Below are 23086 nucleotides of genomic sequence, written 5' to 3'. Positions count from 1 at the left end.
CCTCATAGATTTTTGTACAAAAACATTATCTGACAAATGCAGGAGGAAAGAAATAAATACAAGCAGTTCCAACTGAGCGGTGTTTTCTTAACGTTCACTATGTGTACAAAATGTGTGTCTGCGTACTTTGTGTGCATTTGTAAGGACCCCAATTTAAGCTCTATACATTTATAAAATGTGCACGCAGTGTCTATTTGTGAATTGATTTCAACAGCAGCCAGAATTACTCAGCCGTTTGTTTACTGTTTCCCAACTTTTAGGCTTTGATGACTAATTATTAACTGGTTCAGTAGAACAAGGTTCTACTCTGCTCTGCTTTGTGAATTAATTCCTGCAAAATGTGTCTCAGGTCTCTTGGATTTGTCCTGATTTTATTTCCTGGAGTGCTTCTCGGTGAGGACATTTATTTATTTATTTGAAGTTGTTGGTTATATATCTAATGTGCGTTTTTATGGGGCTTGTTTGTTTGTTTTTATTGTATTTCAGCACAGCGCTGTGACGCTCCCAGGCTTCATGGTTATTTTATCCCCGAACAAGAGACTTACTCTGACAGAACCACGATCACTTATTCCTGTGATAACGGATATAAACCTGTAGTGGAGGGTTGGTGGGCAACCAGTACCTGTGAACATGGGCAATGGTCTCATGAACCACAATGCATAGGTAAGTGTTACATATATATGTCTATACTGGGAATGGTAAATGTGCTTAAAAACTTAAATAAATATATATATATATATACATATATTATTAAAAGATTGTGTAATCAGTTGTCTCAAAACATAAGAAATAAGCTAAAAATCAGACTGATCAGCAAATAAAGACAATGTTCAATCTTATGTCAGGATGGTGAAGCTTTCATTTTAACTCTAAAAAAGTTATAAACTAAATAAAAAATAATATTATGAGGTACAGGACATACAAATCAGAGTTTGGGACTCCTAATTCTCTTTGAATTAACCGTTCATGCAGGGACACATTTTGCTGTTTGTGGAGTTTTAAAGTTAAATACCACAAATCACAGAAGTCCAAGCCTGTCAAGAATCATTCTGCCACGAATAAAAGAAAATTGCATTTCTTCCAAGAAAATACGTGTTTGTTAGGGTTTTTGTTTTGTTTAGTTTTTGTCTGTTTGTTCTTTTTTTGTTGTTGTTTTGATTTGTTTTGTTTTGTTTTTTTCCCCTCCACTGTGATTAAGTTGTATTGTTGTTCATGTTGTATAAATAAGAAAACCAATAAAACATAAATTATAATTAAAAAGAAAATACATGTTGCTTGTCTTCATGGTTAAGATGGGAATTTGTCATTGATCGTGACTTTTATGAACACTTACACTAACCCTGAACCCCAACAGTTAATATTGTTAAACTGTTGATGGTGACTTTTGTCTGGTTTTCCTCAGATTTAAAGGAACAATTAAAAAAAACTTTCTTCCAGTAATTCCTTGAATTAACTCTTCACAACGTTTAATGCGACATGTTGCTGTTCGCAGTCAGAAAGTTTTAATTATGAATGTAAAAGTTACTCTGTGAAATCTCAAAGTGTTGATGGTGACTCTGGTCTGTTCTTCCACAGATGAAAGCAGCTGCCTTCCACCAACTATTCCCAATGGAAAGTACCCTAAAAACTCAAATGGCTGGTATGAGGATGGAAGTACACTAACGATAACATGCGATGGAGGATTTGAGCACCAAAACCAGATCAACACCACTACCTGTGGAAATGGAAAATGGTCCTCTGCACCAGTCTGTGAGAGTAAGTCTGCCACATGTTTGACTCCAGTTAGCTGTTCAACACTTTTTTTCTGCTTCTATTCATGACTTTTTATTTTTACAGGAAGTATGAGTGCATGCAGTGCACCTCCTAAAATCCCCCATGCAGTCATCATTCATGGATACCAGGAAGTGTTTGCAGCAGGTTCAGAAGTGCAGTATGAGTGTGAAGACAGAGACACTGCACACACCGAGAAATCTGTTTGTATACAGGGAAACTGGACAGCAGTGCCAACATGCAGTAAGCTGACTGTTTAATGAGATCTGCATTTATGTATTTACTTTTTATGAATTGGCAATAATCCACAGTAAGTTTAAAAACAACTGATTACATGACACTTGTATCAGTGCACAAATGAATGAGAATGTTTAGTAAGATAAGATAAGATAAGATAACCTTTATTAGTCCCACACGTGGGAAATTTGTTTTGTCACAGCAGGAAGTGGACAGTGCAAAAGTTATGAGGCAAAAATTAGAATACAATAAGAATAAATACAATAAGAATAAATACAGTACACAACTGTACAGAATAGAATAAAATAAAATACTATATACAGTAGAATAAAATAAAATAAATATACAATAAGATAAAAATAGAATACAAATACAAATACTATATACAACTGAGTAAAAATACAATGATGACAGAAAGGATTATTGCACTTAGTATTATTGCATATGTATGGATGTGTGTGCTTGATCAGTTAAAGTCTTTATTATGGAGTCTGACAGCAGTGGGGAGGAAAGACCTGCGAAATCTCTCCGTCCCACACCGTGGGTGCCGCAGTCTCCCACTGAAGGAGCTGCTCAGTGCTGTCACAGTCTGCTGCATAGTGAATGATCAGGTGGTCAGAAATATAATAAATAAAAAATAATAAGTAGTCTGCAATCAATCGAAGTTTACAGTCTACAAATGATGCACGTTTAAACAGGAAGTGGACTGTCAGTGTCTGTTTACAGTCTTTTCTGCTGTTCATAGTGAAATTTAATAAAATACAAAAATACAAAAAAAACAGATATTTAATACATATTACAGTGACTTTATCCTTTTATTTCTGGGTGTTTTTGAGCAGTAAAAGTTCTTGGATGCATATGTAGTGTGTGTAGAATATGTGATGTATTTTCTGTCTCTCTGACAGAGATTGAAACCAGACCAGGTGGTGAACATACTGAATCAACAGTTACAGAAACAGGAGACGGCAGTGTGATACAGCCAGGACATGGAGGTAGGTTATGATTTACATTATGTCTCAGTGGGGGTTAAAAGTTCTCTAGCATGAATACCTTGTTAACATAAAAATGACTGACAAACTTTATAAAATAATAATAGAGAAAATGTTCAAATTGGCCTAATCTCAAAGCAAAATAACTGTTTTGTATCTTTCAGGATCTTCAAATGAGAGAGATACACGTCTTCGTTATACAACAAGTAAATAAGTACATTATTTTCTCCTTGAATTTATTCATGCTGACCAATCAGAATGTTAAGTGCATTACCTCGGCCACAGTTTGGTATGTTTTCAGAAATATTCCTGCGTTTTCATTTCAGTTCAAAGTTGCGGAAACTTCCCTGTTATTGAAAATGCTGTTGCTCAGCAAACTTCACGATACCATTTGACATACCGATGCCAACGTTTGTACAGATTAGTGGGTCCAGAAAGAGTGAAGTGTATCAGCAGTGGCATGTGGTCAGACTTACCTGAGTGCAGAGGTATAAACACATCAATGATAATCATTTTTAAGGATCTCTTAAAGCGTTGGGGAGAAATTTTAATTTAATGGTTGTTTCTTGTGTCCAGCTAACTTCTGTGCTGTCAACACCAATGACAATCCTGAATACAAATCTGTGGGAACTGTGCACCTAGAAAATGGTGAGGAAGAGAGAGTGGAGTGTGTGAAACCACACAGGTGGTCGTTTGAACATTATTCTAAGGTTCGATGCATCAATGGAAGAGTGGAGGCAACTAACTGTAAGTATTACTGTAAACTCTCTATGTTTGAACGTGTCAGTCAGAAAAGTTTTCAGTGCTGTGTTGCCTACATGTTAACAACTGAACATGAATCGTTTTAATAACAACTACATTTTAAAAGCACTTAATGTCTCTGTGTGTCGTCATATCCAACCAAGCTTTTACAACTTTAAACTCCTTTAAACACACAGAAAAAAACTGCAGCAACTCTGCTGATTCACTGATTCGTTGTTGCCTTCATTACTTGTCACCAGAAGTACTGCACAGGCACCTGTCACACCTTGTAGTGTATGCTGCTGCCCTGACAGCTTCCCTTTCCCTGAACTAATGCCTGTGATGTGGAAATTATTAAAATGAGTAACAGATATACACAATAGATCTTATAGACCCGATGAATATGTATTTCTTTAACATACACAGGAAAGCTTTAAACAGAGTTTACTGTGTGATCACCTTTAATGAGGCTGATAAATATGTTGTTTACTTTGTGCCTCGTGTAAACACACGGGACTATTTAGTAAACAACCATATCCACTTCTATAGAAACTTCTGCCTCATGCAGTGATTTAAACAGTATCCCAGTAAAGTCGATTAAACAAAATATTAAACCTGATAAAAACTGTCAGCAGCTTGTAGACATGTAGAAAACTGAACACACCTCATCTGCAAATGTTAAGTAACTGAAGTGTTCACACTGAGCCTCTGCATCACTGTGTACAGGTTGTAACTGGGCAGAGCATGCAGTGGTGAGTGTTCCTCTTTAAAAGAAATGCTGTTATTGCTCTGATCTGTCATTTAAAGATGCTTAAATGCAGAATCACAACTTGATTTTTTTACACTCGTAATTTATTCATAAAACATATTTTCTTCTAACCAGAGGTGCAAAGCACAGCTGTAGCTGAGGATTTCCTCACCACCCTGGAGCTTTTAGAGGACACGCCTGACATATGATCACATCATCATTTTCATCTTTGAGAGTGTGAGAGAAAATGGTTTGTGTGCTCATATATGAAACAAAAACACAGCTGAACTGAATAAAGTCTCCTCCTCATAAAGACTCCTGCTGCTCTTTACTGTTCTTGTTTTTAGTGTTTATATCTGAAGAGCATCGATTTAAAATCAATCAGTTCTCGTTATAGGAAGTTATAGGAAACAGTAAAGAAATGAGAAGAAGTAATCCTTCTTCTTCTTTTCTTTACTGTTTAAAAACACAATTATTTCCCAAATATCAAAACAAGTGTATTATTAAGATTATTGCACATTTCATTACACTCATATGCAGTGAATCTTTTTCAACATTCACCTACGGTAATGTTATAAAAACCACGCTGTTGCCTTCCTGTTAACACACACCTGAATGCTCTAGACCTGCAAAAAGCCAAAACCTCTGCTTTGATAGATGTACTTCACAGAACCACATAGTGCTCTGAAGACTTTTTTTCACATGACTGTACAGCATTGAAAACACAAAAACATTGCATATGTACAGGTTTTAGTGCGGTTTATGCTCCCACCCAGAATAGGTCTTTTTCTGGGAAGGTAAATGGTAAATGGCCTGTATTTGTATAGCGCTTTTTAAATATGCAAGGAAGGCCTTGCATATTTCAACAGGACAACACTAAACTGCATCCTGCACCATCTTTACAGCATCACTTTGTAGTGCAGGAGTCTGGGTGCTGAATTTGCCTGCAGTTTAACTGAAGGGAAATATTTGAGACAAAACCAAAGACAAAGACGCAACACAGCTAGAATCTTATATCAGACAAATCTCCCAGAGGTTCCAGCTGCTGGTCTCCTCGGGTTCCCAGATGTTTACGGACATCCGAGGAACTGAAGGAGGTCAGGGGTATATTTGCACCAACCAGGTGATTTCCAAAGAGATATTAACTGAAAACTTATCTTTAAAAAGCCTTGTCTGTTGGTGAGTCTTCATCTGTAAAAGAAACGCAGTGTATGCCTAATTATTGCCCTCAAATAAAGAGTCATTATATGTTATTCATTGTACACTTGTTTTACTTTATTTAACAAGCTTGAAATTTGTTCATGAAACATCTCAACTTAAAACCAGATGTGTAACTAAAGCTAAACAACAAAGGTTATTCACACCTACAGCTGTTCAAGCTCACAAGTGGCTGAAAGCTCTCCCTTTCACCTACATTACTCTAAATCATAAAACTACATCAAGTTTTTAAAAAGAAATCATTGTGCTTGTTTTTGACAAATTGCACACATGTATACTGCAGTCACAGTTTAGAATTCCTCTAACCACCAGCGATTATTATTTTTATTAGAAGTTTATTGTGTATTTGGTGAACCAGCATTAATTATTAGAAGTTAGAACCGGCAAAATGTTTGTACTAAAAATAATTACATGATTTGTCTATCAAAAATCTCATCATTCATTTTAAAATGAATCCGTTAAAAATGACAGTGACCGTGCTAATAAAAACTCTGATATGAAACGGTAAACACTTCAGTAACAGCAAAAAATCCTGCCTAGACTTGGACTTGCTAAAGTAATGTTTAAAAATGTTTCATTATTACCAGAATGTCTTTTTTTAAGTTTAAATTAAATTTACAGGTTTTTAATCTTAAACATGTCACACAAATCCATCAAAATCTGGTTGGATTTATTTTTTTTGTCCTAAGTTTAGATGGCACGTGAGTCTGACTGCGAGTCACCGCCATGTTAAAATACAAACACACTGCAGAGGTGACTACGTCTTTGGTTCTCCCTACATGATTTCTGTGCCAAGTTTGTTGCGCTGTGCCTTTAAGCTCCAGTTTTTTGCCAAGGAGCGTCAGTGGGCATGATCAGAGGTGGCCAAGTTCTGCACAGAGGAAGATGAATCGAGTCCAAGCAGCGTTCCCAGGTAGGACTGCTCTCGGTGGTCCAGCATCTGATCCGACCTCACGGGGTGGACGATGTTGCCCGGTTGAGGTGTGAGGGTGTACTTCTCTAAGAAGGCCATGTCCGTAGCCTGGTAGCCAGAGTTTTGCTGCTGTCCTTGAGTCTGCAAGCTAATGACTGTGTGAGTCTGTGAGGAGTGAGGTGGAGGCCTGTGAATGGTCAAGTCGCCCTGCGCTCCTCCAGCCATCTGGATGGGAACTAAAGTGACGGGAACGCACACGTTTGTAGGAGCGGGGCTGGTTTGGTGGCTCGACTTGGGCTCGGCATGGTACGTCTTTGAGCTTTCCTCAAAAGTAACCGACACTATTTTTTCTTCACCGATCGAGCTGAGGGGCTGCTCGGCAAAGCGCGTGCTGTGCACGTGGTCGACGTGGTACTTGAGCTTGTCTTTTCTTTTAAAAGTGGCGCTGCAGTGGGGACAGTTAAAGGGACGGACGTCTGAGTGAATCACCATGTGCTTCGTCAAAGTCTTCTTGATCCGAAATGTCTGATGGCACTCGGGACATCTGTGCGGTTTCTCACCTGTTACACATAACACAGAAAGACAGACATTCACGTCTACGGCGCCTTTAATTTAATAATAATCATCTTCTGTCCTGATGGACCCTGCATCAGAACACTGACTGTCAGGCTTTCAAGACCCCCCGACTGTTTGTAGAGGCGTCTTTTGTTATCACTTCTCAAAACCCAAAAAGTCTTTATTTCATGGTTCTTCTAAATGTTGTCTACTCGACACAGCTCATACAAATGAAACTGTTAAACAACGAATGCACAGCTGTCAGCAACAGTTAGTGGTCTTGTTATAGTTTCTGCATCCAGGAGTCTGCTCAGATCTGTTTGTGTCAAAGTGACTTAAGTTTTATCATGAGACGGTGAGCGCGGAGCTTACAGACACATCCACGGGGCTTAAAGTGAGATTCAAAGAACAAGAATGACTACTCATCCAGATATCTGTGTCTGCATCCAAAACAGAATATAATCTCCAGTTGAAGCTGCTCATGTTTAAAGGATTCAGAGTTTATAAAAAAAAAAAAGAATAAAACAAGCCTAAAAACACTCATTAAAGATCCACTTCTTTTCTGTTCTCATACAGGAAGTATTTTCAAGCAAATGTAGACTTTCCACTAATTCATTTGCTTCCTTACCTGAATGAGTCCTGAAGTGCATTTCTAGACTTGACTTTCCTTTAAATTCTTTCATGCAGACCTCACACTGATGCACAGCAGTTTTATACCTGAGAGGAAAAAAATCTGTCATTAACACACAAAGAGAACGTTTATCAAACCTCCAGGCTACTCTGGAAAGGAGATGCAGAGAGAAGCAAGTGACAACAACAACACCACTGCACTAGAGAACCAGCCCGTGGTTTGTATAACATACTTCTGCCAGACTTTCTCTCCCAGATGAACACTTCTGTAGTGGACTGTCAGGTGATCATGGCATCTAATGCACTTGCCACACTCCTCACACTGGTGTGCTTTCTCACCTGTAATAGAAATGGGTACAGTTAAAATACTGTTTTTAAGTGTTTTAACGCTGTACCATGTGACTCTGTGTGGAGGCAAAGCCACGAAAGTAACAAGTAAAACTAGAGAATAGCACTGCCATCCCTTCCATGCTCACCAGAGTGTATTTTCTGATGTTTGGTCAGGTGATCGTGGCGTATGAAGGTTTTCCCACAAACATCACACTCATACCGCTCGTCATCATGGTGGACTCTGAGGTGAAGCCTGTCCAAGGAACAGTTTTCTCATTAAAGACAAGTCTACTATGAAGTTATGTTCATAAGGTCATAAGATACCTTTATTAGTCCCACAAGTGGGAAATTTCATAGTAGAAAGTTTGAAACTTTTGTGATCACCAACACCAAACGGCGTCTCCAAATCTCACAGGACCCACCTGTAGGAGCTGCCGTGACGGAAACTTTGGCCACAAATACTACAGAGGTGAGGTTTCTCTCCACTGTGGATCCTCAAGTGCTCCTTTAGGGTTGTCCTGTGATGTGGAAACTCAAATATGATCATCTATGACTATTTTTTTAAATAAATAATCATTACCGTATAACATAGTGCACTCCCACATAAAAACGGGCCATGTGGGAAATGTAACAGGCACAGACAGGTGTACCTTTCTCTTACTGATTTCCCACAAACCAAGCAGGTCCACTTTCTTTTGCCTCCATGTGTGCACTCGATGTGCCTCTTCCTGTTGCCGGTGTCATTAAACTGACGACCACAGATCTCACAGGGGAAAGGACCTGAAAATGAGGCAGGATGAAATCGAGTACATCAATTGCTACTTCAGTACGGTTACAAAGTACACCCTGGCACATTCAGATAACCATTCACTCTCACATGAACAAATACAGTCAATTTAGAATCACTAACTTAACCTAAACTAACCCGTCTGCATGTCTTTGGACTATGAGACGAAGTTGAAGCACCTGGAGAAAAACGTTAAAGGTTTGGATTTAATATAGTCTGAAAAAATGAAAAACAAAAACTTTATCTCCTGAATATTCTCTATTTAAATACTTATCTGAGATTCAAAAATACGTTTAAATATATAAGTGAAACAAATAGTTCTCACCTAAGTGGAACTTCTCTTGGTGTTTCAGCCTGGCAAACCTGGATTTAAAGTATTCATCACAGAAGGAGCATTTAAAAGGCCGGTCTTGGCTGTGCAGGATCATGTGCTCCTCCAGATGAGGTTTGCGAGTGAAGGTCTTGAAACAGATCTGATACAGAGAGTTCAAAGGTTACAGGTAGGATTAATTCATCATTACAGCCCATATAAAAGTCATGGGTGTAAACACTGGTTATTTCACAGATATACTAATATAAAGAGTTTCTTTAAATATTGACACAGGAAAACATTGATCAATGAGCTTAATCCATTATTATAACTTTACCACAAGACCACAAACTATCCAGTTTAGCCTACAGCTGCCATCCTGTATAAACTCTGAGCAATAAATTATTATCATTTAGTCTCTTATAAAAGACATTTCACAATAAGTTGTGTAACATGTAAATTTCCATTTTAACAAATGTTACTTGCTGAACAGTCCTTGCCTTTGAAAATAATCTGTCACCTCCCTTTCCTCTCCTTCTTACATCTTTCTCCATTTCTCAGATTAAAACGATCACACACTAACTTTTTTCTCTTCAAACACAACAACTGTTGGAGCAAACAACAGAGACTGTGTGGCAAACGGCACAGACACTTTGTGTTTGGTGACACCTGTTGAGCTGTCTGAAAAGCTGCATTTGAAATGACATGCCACATAAAAAAATGTATGAATTAAAAAACAAATCATCTTTGTTGATCCTCACTCCTCCTCCGTAGGCCTAGCAGAAGGCTTGAAAATAAGTACTGTAACTTTATTGACATTTGCATGCATGAATGCATGACAGAGACGAGAAAGGAAAACGTGTTCAAAGAGTTTGCAAGTGGGACCACAGTGGTTGTGCGTTCTGGTCTGATCAGTATCTTACCACATCAGCTGCAGACTGCAGAATGAAAAATTAACTCATTTGATAAAGGGAGGGAGAACCTTCAGTTTTCAGGCCCCTCTTCTGTGGAACCATCTTCCAGTTTGGATTCGGGAGACAGACACGATCTCTACTTTTAAGATTAGGCTTAAAACTTTCCTTTCTGCTAAAGCATATAGTTAGGGCTGGACCAGGTGACCCTGAATCCTCCCTTAGTTATTCTGCAATAGGTGTAGGCTGCCGGGGATTCCCATGATGCAGCTGCTTCTTCAGCCACCTTTCTCACTTACTATGCGTTAACAGACCTCTCTCCACTGAATCATACTTGTTATTAACCTCTGTCTCTCTTCCACAGCATGTCTTTATCTTGTCTTCCTTCTCTCACCCCAACCAGTCGCAGCAGATGTCCCCGCCCTTCTCTGAGCCTGGTTCTGCCGGAGGTTTCTTCCTGTTAAAAGGGAGTTTTTCCTCCCCGCTGTCGCCAAAGTGCTTGCTCATAGGGGGTCATATGATTGTTGGGTTTTTCTCTGTATGTATTATTGTAGGTTCTTGCACCTTGAGGCGACTGTTGTTGTGATTTGGTGCTGTATCAAATAAATTGAATTGAACTAATATTATTGTTGATTCCACAGACTATCAGTTAAAAAGATAAAGTTCTTAAAAAGTATTTAATTTGATAATAACTGATTGTTTGATTGACTGAGTCTTGGAAATACATTATAAAAAATGGATGTGGGCTCATCAGGAGAAATACATTTGCTAACATCACTGTCAATAACATAAATATTTCTTCAAAACTGAAACCAGTCCTCACAGCACATTTCCAGCTTTCACTCTTCCTCTTCCTTTTGGTAAGAAACTCTTGGATGTGGTCTGGATGAAACCTGACAGGAAAGAGAAGATACTTCATTACACAGCGCAACAGCACAGCAGCAGCTCAGCTGATGTTGGTGTTGTGTGATGTTTGTGCTGCACAAATGACTTAACTATAATATCCGACCTGCACTGGCTCCCTATTAAATTTCGTATTGATTTTAAAATCGGGGGGAGTACTTTTTTAGCCAGAAAAAACATTTCACTGTATGTTGTACCAGCTATAACTACATGTGACAAATAAATAAAGAATTGAATTGAATTGAATTGAAATCTTATTGCTCACTTTTAAAATCATAAGTAACACCGCGCCCAGCTATCTTACGGATCTCCTCAGCTTTTATATCCCTGGGAGAGCGCTTAGATCAGCAGGCCAAATGCTCCTGGTGCGACCTAGATCTCGGCTCAAGACCAGAGGTGACCGCGCATTCGCCACTGTCGCACTCTACCTCTGGAATAACCTCTCCCTAGCTATTCGGGCGTCTGATTCAATTCAATCTTTTAAATCTCGATTAAAAACTTATTTGTTTAGTCTTGCTTTGCCCGCCTCCTAGAGCCCACATTTTTAGTGTACTGGAACTTATCTTTATCACTTTGTTAATGTTTATAATGTTTTAACCTTCAGCATTGTGTGCAGACTTCACTGGTGCCTACTATGCCTGGTGTATTATTGGTTAGTTATGTCACCCGCCTGTTAGTATATTTTATTTGTATTTTGTATTTTCTTGTTTCAAATATTTTTATTGAGAGCAAGTATCATGATTGTAGTTTTTACAAATTGACATAACATAACTTATGCTCCTTTTTTTCTAAACTAACAAGGCAAATAATTAAACAACACCAACAAAAAAAAAAAAAAAAAAAAAAAACCCGCAGTCACCCATAAGGGGTCCCAATACCCCGGCTGTCGGCAAAAGGGAAGAGAAACAAGTAAACAAAGTTTTATATTTTCCCAAGGTATATAAGTAAAGGGTGCCAGATTAATTCAAAATCTTTTACATTGTCATTCATACTATATCTTATTTTTTCAAGGTGAAGAGTGTTTATAAGTTCAGTAAGCCACATTTTTAATACAGGAGTCTCATTGCCTTTCCAAAGCTGCAGGATCAATTTCTTTGCAATAATCAAAGCATACAGTGGGGCAAAAAAGTATTTAGTCAGCCACCGATTGTGCAAGTTCCCCCACTTAAAATGATGACAGAGGTCAGTAATTTGCACCAGAGGTACACTTCAACTGTGAGAGACAGAATGTGAAAAAAAAATCCATGAATCCACATGGTAGGATTTGTAAAGAATTTATTCGTAAATTAGGGTGGAAAATAAGTATTTGGTCACCTCAAACAAGGAAAATCTCTGGCTCTCACAGACCTGTAACGTCTTCTGTAAGAAGCTTTTCTGTCCCCCACTCGTTACCTGTTTGAATGGCACCTGTTTGAACTCATCATCTGTATAAAAGACACCTGTCCACAGCCTCAAACAGTCAGACTCCAAACTCCGCCATGGCCAAGACCAAAGAGCTTTCGAAGGACACCAGGAAAAGTATTGTAGACCTGCACCAGACTGGGAAGAGTGAATCTACAATAGGCAAGCAGCTTGGTGTGAAAAAATCAACTGTGGGAGCAATCATCAGAAAATGGAAGACATACAAGATCACTGATAATCTCCCTCGATCTGGGGCTCCACGCAAGATCTCATCCCGTGGGGTCAAAATGATCATGAGACCGGTGAGCAAAGATCCCAGAACCACACGGGGGGACCTGGTGAATGACCTGCAGAGAGCTGGGACCAAAGTAACAAAGGTCACCATCAGTAACACACTACAACGGCAGGGAATCAAATCCCGCAGTGCCAGACGTGTTCCGCTGCTGAAGCCAGTGCATGTCCAGGCCCGTCTGAAGTTTGCCAGAGAGCACATGGATGATACAGCAGAGGATTGGGAGAATGTCATGTGGTCAGATGAAACCAAAGTAGAACTTTTTGGTATAAACTCAACTCGTCGTGTTTGGAGGAAGAAGAATACTGAGTTGCATCCCAAGAACACCATACCTACTGTGAAGCATGGGGGTGGAAACATCATGCTATGGGGCTGTTTTTCTGCCAAGGGGACAGGACGACTGATCCGTGTTAAGGACAGAATGAATGGGGCCATGTATCGTGAGATTTTGAGCCAAAACCTCCTTCCATCAGTGAGAACTTTGAAGATGAAACGAGGCTGGGTCTTCCAACATGACAATGATCCAAAACACACCACCCGGGCAACAAAGGAGTGGCTCCGTAAGAAGCATTTGAAAGTCCTGGAGTGGCCTAGCCAGTCTCCAGACCTCAACCCCATAGAAAATCTGTGGCGGGAGTTGAAAGTCCGTGTTGCTCGGCGACAGCCCCAAAACATCACTGCTCTCGAGAAGATCTGCATGGAGGAATGGGCCAAAATACCAGCTACAGTGTGTGCAAACCTGGTAAAGACCTATAGTAAACGTTTGACCTCTGTTATTGCCAACAAAGGTTATGTTACAAAGTATTGAGTTGTATTTTTGTTATTGACCAAATACTTATTTTCCACCCTGATTTACGAATAAATTCTTTACAAATCCTACCATGTGGATTCATGGATTTTTTTTTCACATTCTGTCTCTCACAGTTGAAGTGTACCTCTGGTGCAAATTACTGACCTCTGTCATCATTTTAGGTGGGGGAACTTGCACAATCGGTGGCTGACTAAATACTTTTTTGCCCCACTGTATGCCATAAACCTTTTTTGAGAGTGTTGTAAATTTTGTGTTTCGTTGGAAATCCCAAAGATGATTACTGTCGGATTTGGTTCAATCTTACTTTTAAAAATATTAGACATATAAGTAAAAATATCATACCAAAAACCCTGAAGCCTTGGACATAGTGCAAAACAATGTAACAGATTTCCATAGTGTATCTTGCATTTTTCACAGAGGGGGGAACACTCTGGATACATTTTGTGAAGTTTTTCCCTTGAATAGTGTAGTCTGTGTATAATTTTGTACTGAATTAAACAGTGACGGGAATTAATAAAAGGCGTATTTATGTTGTGTAAGGCCTCCTGCCAGAAATCTTCTGATAGGAGAGTCCCAAAATCTTTTTCCCACTCCTCTTTGATTGAAGTAGTTGAAGGTATACTCATCTCCTGTATTGAATTATAAAATAATGAAATTCTCTGTTCAAACCCCCTTCCATCACTAAGACATCTGTCCAAAGGATCGGACGATATGTTTTCAAATTGTGGCAGGTATGTACGGATATAGTCTCTTAGTTGAAGATATCTAAAAAAATGACTGTGAGGCAATCCAAATCTATCTTTTAAATGTTGGAATGACATAAAAGTATCATTTAGGTATAAATCTTTTAATTTACAAATTCCCAATTCCTGCCATATATTGAAAGCTCCGTCTACACATGATGGAAGGAAAGAGGGGTTAGCTGTAATGGATGTACACATTGATAGTTTTTTCAATTTGAAGTGCTTAATTATTTGTCTCCAAATTTGTACGGTATTATAAATCACTGGATTCGAATTGTAATATGAGTTTGTCAAAAGAATAGGAGAGAGTAGTATTCCACCAACACAGTAAGGAAGGCAATCCTCCCGCTCCATCTGTAAGCCGTTAGGGAGTATTGCTGTGTCATCCAATAGAAGGGAAATTATTCTTAAATTTGATGCCCAGTAGTAGTACATAAAGTTAGGTAGTGTAAGTCCACCAAGGGATCTATGTTTGCATAAGTGGTCTTTTTTTATTCTATGTGTTTTATAATTCCATATAAATGGCATAATGATGGCGTCCATCTTTTTAAAAAAAGATTTGGGCAAGAAAATTGGGATGTTTTGAACCAGATACAAATACTGCGGGAGGAATACCATTCTTATTGAATTCACTCTCCCTATTAAAGAAATAGGAAGTGTCCTCCAGTACTGAATGTTATTTTTAAGTTTCTCCAGTAAGGGAAGAAAATTCTCTTTCATTAGGGAGCTGTGTTTTTTTGGTATTGTAATGCCCAAGTAAGTGATTTTTTCATAGGTTATTTTAAATGGGAAAGATGTAAGCCATTGTTTATTCTCTAATTTAATGGGCAGTATTTCGCTTTTTCCCCAGTTAATCTTGTAGCCTGCGAAAGTACTGAATTTATCAATCACGGAGAGAATTGCTGGGAGGGATATTAATGGTTTTGTTATGTATAATAATATGTCGTCAGCATAAAGCGATATAGAATTAGAAGTGTATGTTGTATCATAACCGTGTATATCCATATGGGTTCGAATTGTCTGTGCTAAGGGTTCCAAAGCCAGGGCAAATAATAATGGACTAAGAGCGCATCCTTGTCTTGTACCTCTGCTGAGTTTAAACTGAGTTGATAATGTCTGATTTGTAAGAATTCTGGCTGTGGGATTATTGTAAAGTAGTTTTATCCAAGAGATGAAATCTTGTCCCAGTTGAAATTTTTCTAGGACTGCAAAGAGGTAGGACCACTCCACATGATCGAATGCCTTTTCGGCATCCAAGCTAAGTATAAGTAGGTCCTGTTGTACCTTGGGGGAATAGATTATATTAAATAGACGTCGAAGATTATTAAAAGAACTCCTGTTTGGAATGAAACCTGTTTGGTCTAAATGCACCAATTTATCTATTACTGTATTAAGTCTACTCGCTAGTATTTTAGCCAGAATTTTTTGATCAGAATTTAATAGAGAAATAGGTCTATATGATCCCACTTCCTCCAATGCTTTGCCTTTTTTTGGAAGTACTATAATAGTTGCTTCATTCAATGTTGGAGGTAGGGTGCTCATTTTGTATGCATGGTTATATAATTTAAATAGATATGGACTTAATTTGATCTTAAAGTATTTATAAAACTCATTCCCTAACCCATCAGGGCCTGGACTCTTGTTGTTTTTTAGTAATCCGATAGATTTTGTAATTTCTTCAATTGTGATCTTAGCGTTCAAAATATTGGCATTTGTCTGGTCTAACACAGGAAGATCACATTTATCTAAAAATTCCTGCATTTCATTAGGCCCTGCAGTGGGATGAGAAGTATAGAGGGATTCATAAAACTGTCTAAAGTTATCGTTAATATCTTTGTGTGATGTGACCAGATTTCCGTTACTTGTTCTGATTTTATGAATCGCTCTATCATTTTCTAGTTTCTTTAGTTGTCTGGCTAGCAACTTATGGGGTTTATCCCCAAATTCAAAATAGTTCTGTCTCACAAAAGTGAGAGTTCTATTAATATTAATAGATAATATTTGGTTTAGTTTATATTTTAGTGCACAAATAGTATTATACTTATCTAAAGAAGGAGTCATTGCATTATTGACGTCCAGTTCGTGGATTCTTTTTTCTAAATTTAGCTGTTCTAATTTATTCCTTTTGTTCCGTGACGCTTGATATGATATTATAAACCCCCTGATATAAGCTTTAAACGTTTCCCATAGTATATCTGGAGAGGTCTCAGCATTATCGTTTATATCAAAGAATAAAGACATCTGAGAGTTTATATATTGTTTAAATTCTAAATCGTTCAGTAATTGTGGGTCAAATCTCCAATTTCTGTATGTTTTAATGGGGTTACTAAGTGCAAAGGAGCAAGTAACGGGGCAGTGATCAGAGATAATAATATTATGATAGGTTGCATTTCGAATTAGGGGGAGCATTTTTCCATCCACCAAAAAATAATCAATCCTTGAATAACTATTGTGTACGTGGGAGTGGAAAGAATACTCTCTACCTGATGGATTTAAAATTCTCCACGCATCACAGATATTCATATTCTTCATATATGTTTTAATAAAGTTACTGCTTTTACACGGTGTGATTTTTTTGGTCAAGGATTTATCCAAATATGGGTCTAATACTAGGTTAAAGTCACCTCCAATTATTAAATTACTGTTGGGTATATCCGGAATTAAGCTGAAGACCTTTCTATAAAATTCTGGATCGTCATGGTTGGGCCCATAGACATTCAGTAGAATAATTGGAGTAGTATGCAGCTCCCCAGTCACTAATACATATCTCCCATTCTTATCAACTATAGTGGAGTTATGTTTGAACGGGGTATCTTTCTTGATTAAGATAGCTACCCCTCTAGTTTTGGCGGAAAGTGTTGAGTAGTACACCTGATTTATCCATCTACATTTAAGTTTATTGTGAGCCGCATTTTTCAAGTGAGTTTCTTGTAAAAAAATAATATCCACGTTAAGAGATTTCAAGTACGATAAAACTTTGCCTCTTTTAACAGGTTCATTTACACCCTTTACATTCCAAGTACAAAAAGTTAAATCCACATTTTTTACCTTTCCATTATCTTGCATTTGTATACTTTAGGGCGGCTTAATTCTCGTATTTTCCATATTCGTACAGTCGAGATATGGGTCCCAACCCTCACCCCCCACCCCCCTACCCGTGTGTAACCGTGACAAAAAAAAAAACGTAAGCAATGCATCCCCTTCCGTGTATCCCAAAAAAAAAAAAATTCGAGGGGATGCTATAACAAAAACTAAGCTTACCAAAATATTCTATCTCAAAACTTCCTTTGTCCATAGCTCCTGGGCAAATGATGATTTTTTATATCAAAGTAAGTACGTGTCATTGGGCCAGATGCAGAGCTCTGGTTTATCTACCTTATGCCGTCCTTATTGAGATCCAAATTTTTCTTGTGCGTAGCGAAGTGCTTCGTTGGGATCTATAAAGACCAGTTCCGTACCATTGTGTGTCACCCTAAGTTTAGCCGGGTATAGAAGTCCATATTTAACTCCGGGTTGGTCTCGAAGCAGGTTTCTTGCTGGAGTAAACGCTGCACGTCGTTTTACCACCGCCTGGGGTAGGTCGCGGAAAATCTGAACGCGGATATCTCCGAGCTTCAGATTTTTCCTGGTGGAGATTCTTCGAAGTATTTCTTCCATAGTATGGCAATAGTGTATCCTCACAATCAAGTGTCGTGGCGGGGCCTCTTCTTCTGGGGTCACTCGTAGGGCTCTGTGTGCACGGTCCACCAGTGGGGTTTCGTCCAGGTCTAGTAGGTCTCGTAGTAGCCTTGCCGCAAAGTCTCTAGGACGTTGACCTTTTTCTCTACCTTCAGGTACTCCGGCTATCCTTATATTTTTCCTCTTTGAACGCCCTTCCAGATCAGTGCATTTTTCGGACAGTTGTTCCACTTTATTAGAAAGTTGTTTGACTTTTTCTTCTAGTTTCACCACGGAGTTAGAAGTGATTGTCGCTGATTCTGATAGATCTTTCAGCTGTGCATTGTATTTTGTATTTTCATATTTGTATTTATTATTGCTCTTAACTCATTCTGTGAAGCACTTTGGCATACCTGTGGTTTTTTAAATGTGCTATATAAATCAAATTGTATTGTATTGTATAATATCTTAACTAGAATTTAAGTAGAGCCAGAGTTTTACAAATATGAGCGCTATAGTGCTGGTGACACTGCTTCAATCATTTTAATTGTATATTAAATCCAATAACACGGAAACTGAACATGTAAAATGATAGACTGCCAATCTCAGACTCTTCACCACGAGGCTGATCTTTCTGGATTTATTTTTAACTATTAGTGTATATGAATTATCATTCACTGCACTGCACACACCATATACACTGTATGTACATGGATGCAGTGTTATAGCTTCTCTTTTTTGTACAAAGCAAAGCCTAAATACCTCACACACATGTATGCTGATATCTTGAGCTGGTGATGATTTGCAACCAGAGCGACAGGGAGTGGTCCAAACATACTATACTTGCACATTTACATCCATTTTCTTACCCTGGCATCAATCATCCCATGAACATTATGTGAATTTATTACAATACCAAAGTAAAATGGCCATCTCTCACCTCCTGACGTGCTTGGCCAGGGTTTTCTTGCTGGCATGGAGTTTGTTGCAGAAGGGACATTTGTGCTCCTTTTTCTGGAACGGGACGTCGCTGGCGTGCTTCTTCTTGTGTACAGTCAGGTTAGACTTGGTGGAGTAACGCTGCAGACAGATGTCACACTGGAAAGGTTTCTCGCCTGTGTGCACTCGAGTGTGGCTCTCATATTTCCCTGGAAATATGATTTATACTGTATTAGGAACACATCTGGGTCATAAGATAAACACACACTACAGACGTACCTCTACAAGAAAAAAACCCTTTACACTTACAATACAAACACAGCAATGCCTTTTAGAGGCACTCTCTAAAGACACTTTAGAGGCCACAAAAAAATCTATTTATAAACAATGGCCATGTAAGTTTGGATTTTTTTTCCTTTAATAATAAGCACCTTCATTTAGAAACTCTTGTATTTACTTGTGTTATCTTTGTCTAATATTTACATTTGTTTAATGATCTGAAACATTTAAGTGTGACAAACATACCAAAAAACAGAAAATCAGTAAGGGGTTAAATCAGTTGAATAGTCTTCCACACTAGTTGTGTTATCACAAATCCTGCTTTCCTTGGTTAAACAGAATCTAATATTAAACACTTGCTGAACATTACAAACTTACTGTATTATAAATATTATGAAACAGAAGGAACCATGGCCAGGAGATGAGACTCGTATGAAAATGTAGACAAAAAAGAAGACCCTTCATATGACATAACTTGTTTTACTGTCTAACAGGTTAACCGTGTTAATGGTGTATATATATTTTTTTTTACCCATGAAATTATGGGGGGTGAAATGCTGCAATAAAATTTAAAAAGTGCAAACTACAACTCAACTCTATTAACTTTTAGGGTTACAAAGCGCTGATAAATAAACAAAGTTTTACAAAATCAATTTTGACTGATCTTCTATGGAATGACCCTCAAATCTTAGGCTGTGGTAATTCATGATGAGCATTTATAGCTATTATATGTGTGTGCCGACCAAACACTGAATGACATTACAAAAAATAATTATCTCTGGTCTTATCTGTTAACCATGTAAGATAAGAATAACACTAATAATCTAGATCTTATTCCGTGGTTCCCACCTGCACGGTCAAACGTCTTTTCACATTTGGGGCACTTGAGGATCTTCTTGCTGGAGTTCTGTATGATGACTGGAGCCAGACCTTCAGGATACACTGGACTCTGGTTAGAGCTTCCTGCTGCTGCTCCAACATGCATCTCCACCCTGTCAGCAGCCTGCTGCTCTGTCCTCTGTAGATCTGAATTCTGCAGATCTGCACGGCTCTCTGCCTCATCAGCTGTCTCAGCAATAATAGCGGCATTTGCGTCTCCTCTCTCTTCCTCCTCCTCTTCCATATCCATTACATCGTCACCCTGAACTGGTTTAGATGCCTTATTCACATCCAGCTTGGCTGTCACATTCACTTCCCCTTTTCCTTCCAGTCTGTTTTTGTTGTGCTGCCTTGATGATGCAGTGCTTTGTTTTTCCTTGGGAGCACTGCTACTGTACTCACCATCATTTCTTTTATACTTAGTAGGTGTTCTCCTCCTACGAGCTGATCTCCGTGTGGTAGCACTTCCCTGACCTGTCGTCTTTTCTTCCTCATTTGAGGCCTCCTGATGTACATCAGTGTGTACACTCTCAGCCAATTGACCCTGATTGGAGTTATCATGACCGAACAGGTTTCCTTGAACATCAGCTGGACTGTTGATCTCTGTATCAGCTCCTGGCGAGTTATTGGAGGTAGTTTCCACTTTATGAGAAGCTATTGTCTCAACCTGGGTTTGTATTACACTTACAGGTTGTACTTCACCGTCTTTACATAACAGCTTTAATATATCCATCATGTCCAGGAATCGGGCCGCTTCAGTTAGAGCTGGGAGTGCTGTCTCTGCAACAACACACTCAGCGGTGTACAAGAAGCTGAGCAGGTGCTGGAAAACAGAGTCCTCCACGTGCTCCAGAGTCACATGAGTTTTAGCAGAAGGATTCTTGGACAGCTCAGCATGGAAATAGCTGCTCCCATGGGCCAAAACCACCTTGTGAGCACTGTAGGTCTTCCCACCTACAGACACAAACACATCGCAGAACTTCTGCCGGCTCCGGTCCTCATTCAAGAAATTGAGGAGGTTGTTACTGTGCTGTGACATGATCAGATGTCTCATTTGTGGGGCAGACTCCTGTAACGTTTCAGAGTTTGTTGGGATGTTGGATGGAGGTACACCGTCACCACTGGCACTGGCCTGCCTGCCACGTCTGGGACGGAGCATAGTGCTAGGCTTTTTCGTCGTTAATGTGTCTGCAGGTCTACAAGGAATCCCTCCTGGAGAGAAGAGGAATGTCATCAGAGCTGGGACTGAACATGTATAGCTGCTGACTACTTGGTTTTTTATTCAGATTTCCCAGGAGCACGTTAGTCAAGAGGTTCCACAAATGGTTTGGTATGTAAGTGCAACACAGTGCAGCAAAGCTGACTGTAAAAGGAGACTGTAGTCATACATATGCATAACCACACATAAAAAGATGCTAAGAGATTTCTCGTGCTAATGCGAAACACAAAACTGCTATTCGTTATAAACAATGCATTCAACACAATAAAGGCCTCAGTGGCCTTAAATGTGAAATTAAGCTAACTTAACTCTGCTGCTAATCTAAATTGTTAACTGCCAGGACAGGGGCATTTACATATTCGCTCCCCACCTCAAGGACCCCTAACATTGTGTTATCGGAGTGACGGGCGGGCCCCCCTCCGAGGAGAGTGTTGACAAACGACCTCTGATGTTATCCTGCAAACTATCATTTCATACGCACTCGTATTTTAACCAAACGTCTTACCTAAGAGTTGCGGGACACGTTTACAAGGGACCGCGTACCCCCAGCTTGAATAAGAAATGTGAGAAATAAACGAAGGAATAATAATTTCCTGGATATTTGTAACGCCCCACCAGACACCGAAACAAGCCGTTTGCTCATTGGCTGCTTCAGCTTTTGTTCTCTAACGGTCCATTTTTATCCGCGTAAACACAAGCAGCAGAGAAATAAACCTCAACAATTACGACAGTTCATGCCCGTGTTACTTCATTTTCTATATAATACATGAAAAGTCAAAGACGAAATAAACAAAGGCTGGGGTGTTTTTTGTCGATTATCATCGTGAGCTCATAACACGACGGCATCATGGGTAATGTAGTCCAACAGCTAATGGCATATTGGCTTTCTTTTTTTTCTACTTTCCAACTACATTTATCTGACAGCTAACATTTAAGATTTTTTTTAAACCGTTGACAACATATAAATGCAGTATTTTGTTTTTAAAAATGTAAAAATTCCCAGCCAATTGCAACAAAAATATAATATAAAGTAATATTGGAGGAATCGTGGTGAGATGGTCGGCACTGTTGACCCACAGCAAGAAGGCCCCTGGATGTGAATCCACGATTAGGCTGTGGCCCCTCCAGGTGGAAGAAGTTACAGAGTCACCCACCTCCTGCAGGGCAATTTGGTTGTACTGTATATTTAAATTTGAAGTACATTGTTAGCACTGTACTTCTGAATTCACTAAAGTGAATGCATGGCAATACGGAGTATTTTGGTAATATTTTCAGTGAATGAGTTTAAGGGTTCAAAACCCTCATCATAGGGTGGAGTCCTAGGTTTATCAGCCTGAGCCAGACCAATGGTAAAATAAGCAACACAAACAGAGCATCAAGCCCATTAGTTGTACCAGAGACCAAAGTGAATGCTCTTAGAGTTAAATGAATTGTGGTTACGTCAGAGGCATTTAAATGACAAAGATGCTTCCCAGATTAGAAACACTGGCCTCAGTTTGCCTCATTCAAAGACTGGAGCCTTGATCCAACCCACTGCAGCCAAACTGCACTCAACCTGCAGTGCATATGTGTGTGCACGTGCACACATCCATTTGCGTTAGTGTCCATGTTTCAGGACATGTGCATAAAAGTGAATGGAAGGACTGCTTACCTCTACATAAACTTAATTCTCAAACTGAATATCAGTTGTGCCCAAACTCTGGCACCTCTGGCATCGCCATCCCTTACATAAGAGGACATTAGAGTTCTGTCCAGGGAACATGCTTGAAGTTGTTCAGATTAGCCTCTTGGGTGCACCCCTCCCTTCCCCAACACGTTTAACGT

At 39.0% G+C, this 23086-nt stretch overlaps 2 protein-coding genes across 2 annotated transcripts; one reads left to right on the top strand and one right to left on the bottom strand.

Annotated features, from left to right (window-relative positions):
- Window positions 1-278: 278 nt before the first annotated feature.
- Window positions 279-4801, top strand: LOC113010623 (complement factor H-related protein 1-like). Its single transcript, XM_026149792.1, has 10 exons — window positions 279-393; window positions 487-663; window positions 1576-1755; window positions 1837-2013; window positions 2913-2999; window positions 3161-3202; window positions 3323-3484; window positions 3573-3743; window positions 4464-4489; window positions 4621-4801. The coding sequence occupies exons 1-10, from the start codon at window positions 339-341 to the stop codon at window positions 4639-4641; spliced, it is 1098 nt and encodes a 365-aa protein (XP_026005577.1). The 5' UTR covers window positions 279-338; the 3' UTR covers window positions 4642-4801.
- Window positions 4802-5738: 937 nt separating this feature from the next.
- Window positions 5739-22983, bottom strand: zbtb41 (zinc finger and BTB domain containing 41). Its single transcript, XM_026150019.1, has 12 exons — window positions 22969-22983; window positions 21768-21927; window positions 20014-21255; window positions 18887-19094; window positions 10963-11032; window positions 9244-9391; window positions 8782-8911; window positions 8554-8649; window positions 8278-8384; window positions 8035-8140; window positions 7800-7888; window positions 5739-7176 (listed from the first exon to the last, which is right to left on the bottom strand). The coding sequence occupies exons 1-12, from the start codon at window positions 22981-22983 to the stop codon at window positions 6545-6547; spliced, it is 3003 nt and encodes a 1000-aa protein (XP_026005804.1). The 3' UTR covers window positions 5739-6544.
- Window positions 22984-23086: the final 103 nt, after the last annotated feature.

Source organism: Astatotilapia calliptera, chromosome 18, assembly GCF_900246225.1.
Source record: "Astatotilapia calliptera chromosome 18, fAstCal1.2, whole genome shotgun sequence".
In the NCBI taxonomy this organism is placed as follows: Eukaryota; Metazoa; Chordata; class Actinopteri; order Cichliformes; family Cichlidae; genus Astatotilapia; species Astatotilapia calliptera.
The sequence above is the reverse complement of the archived record's forward strand: the minus strand, read 5'-3'. Positions and strand labels throughout refer to the sequence as shown.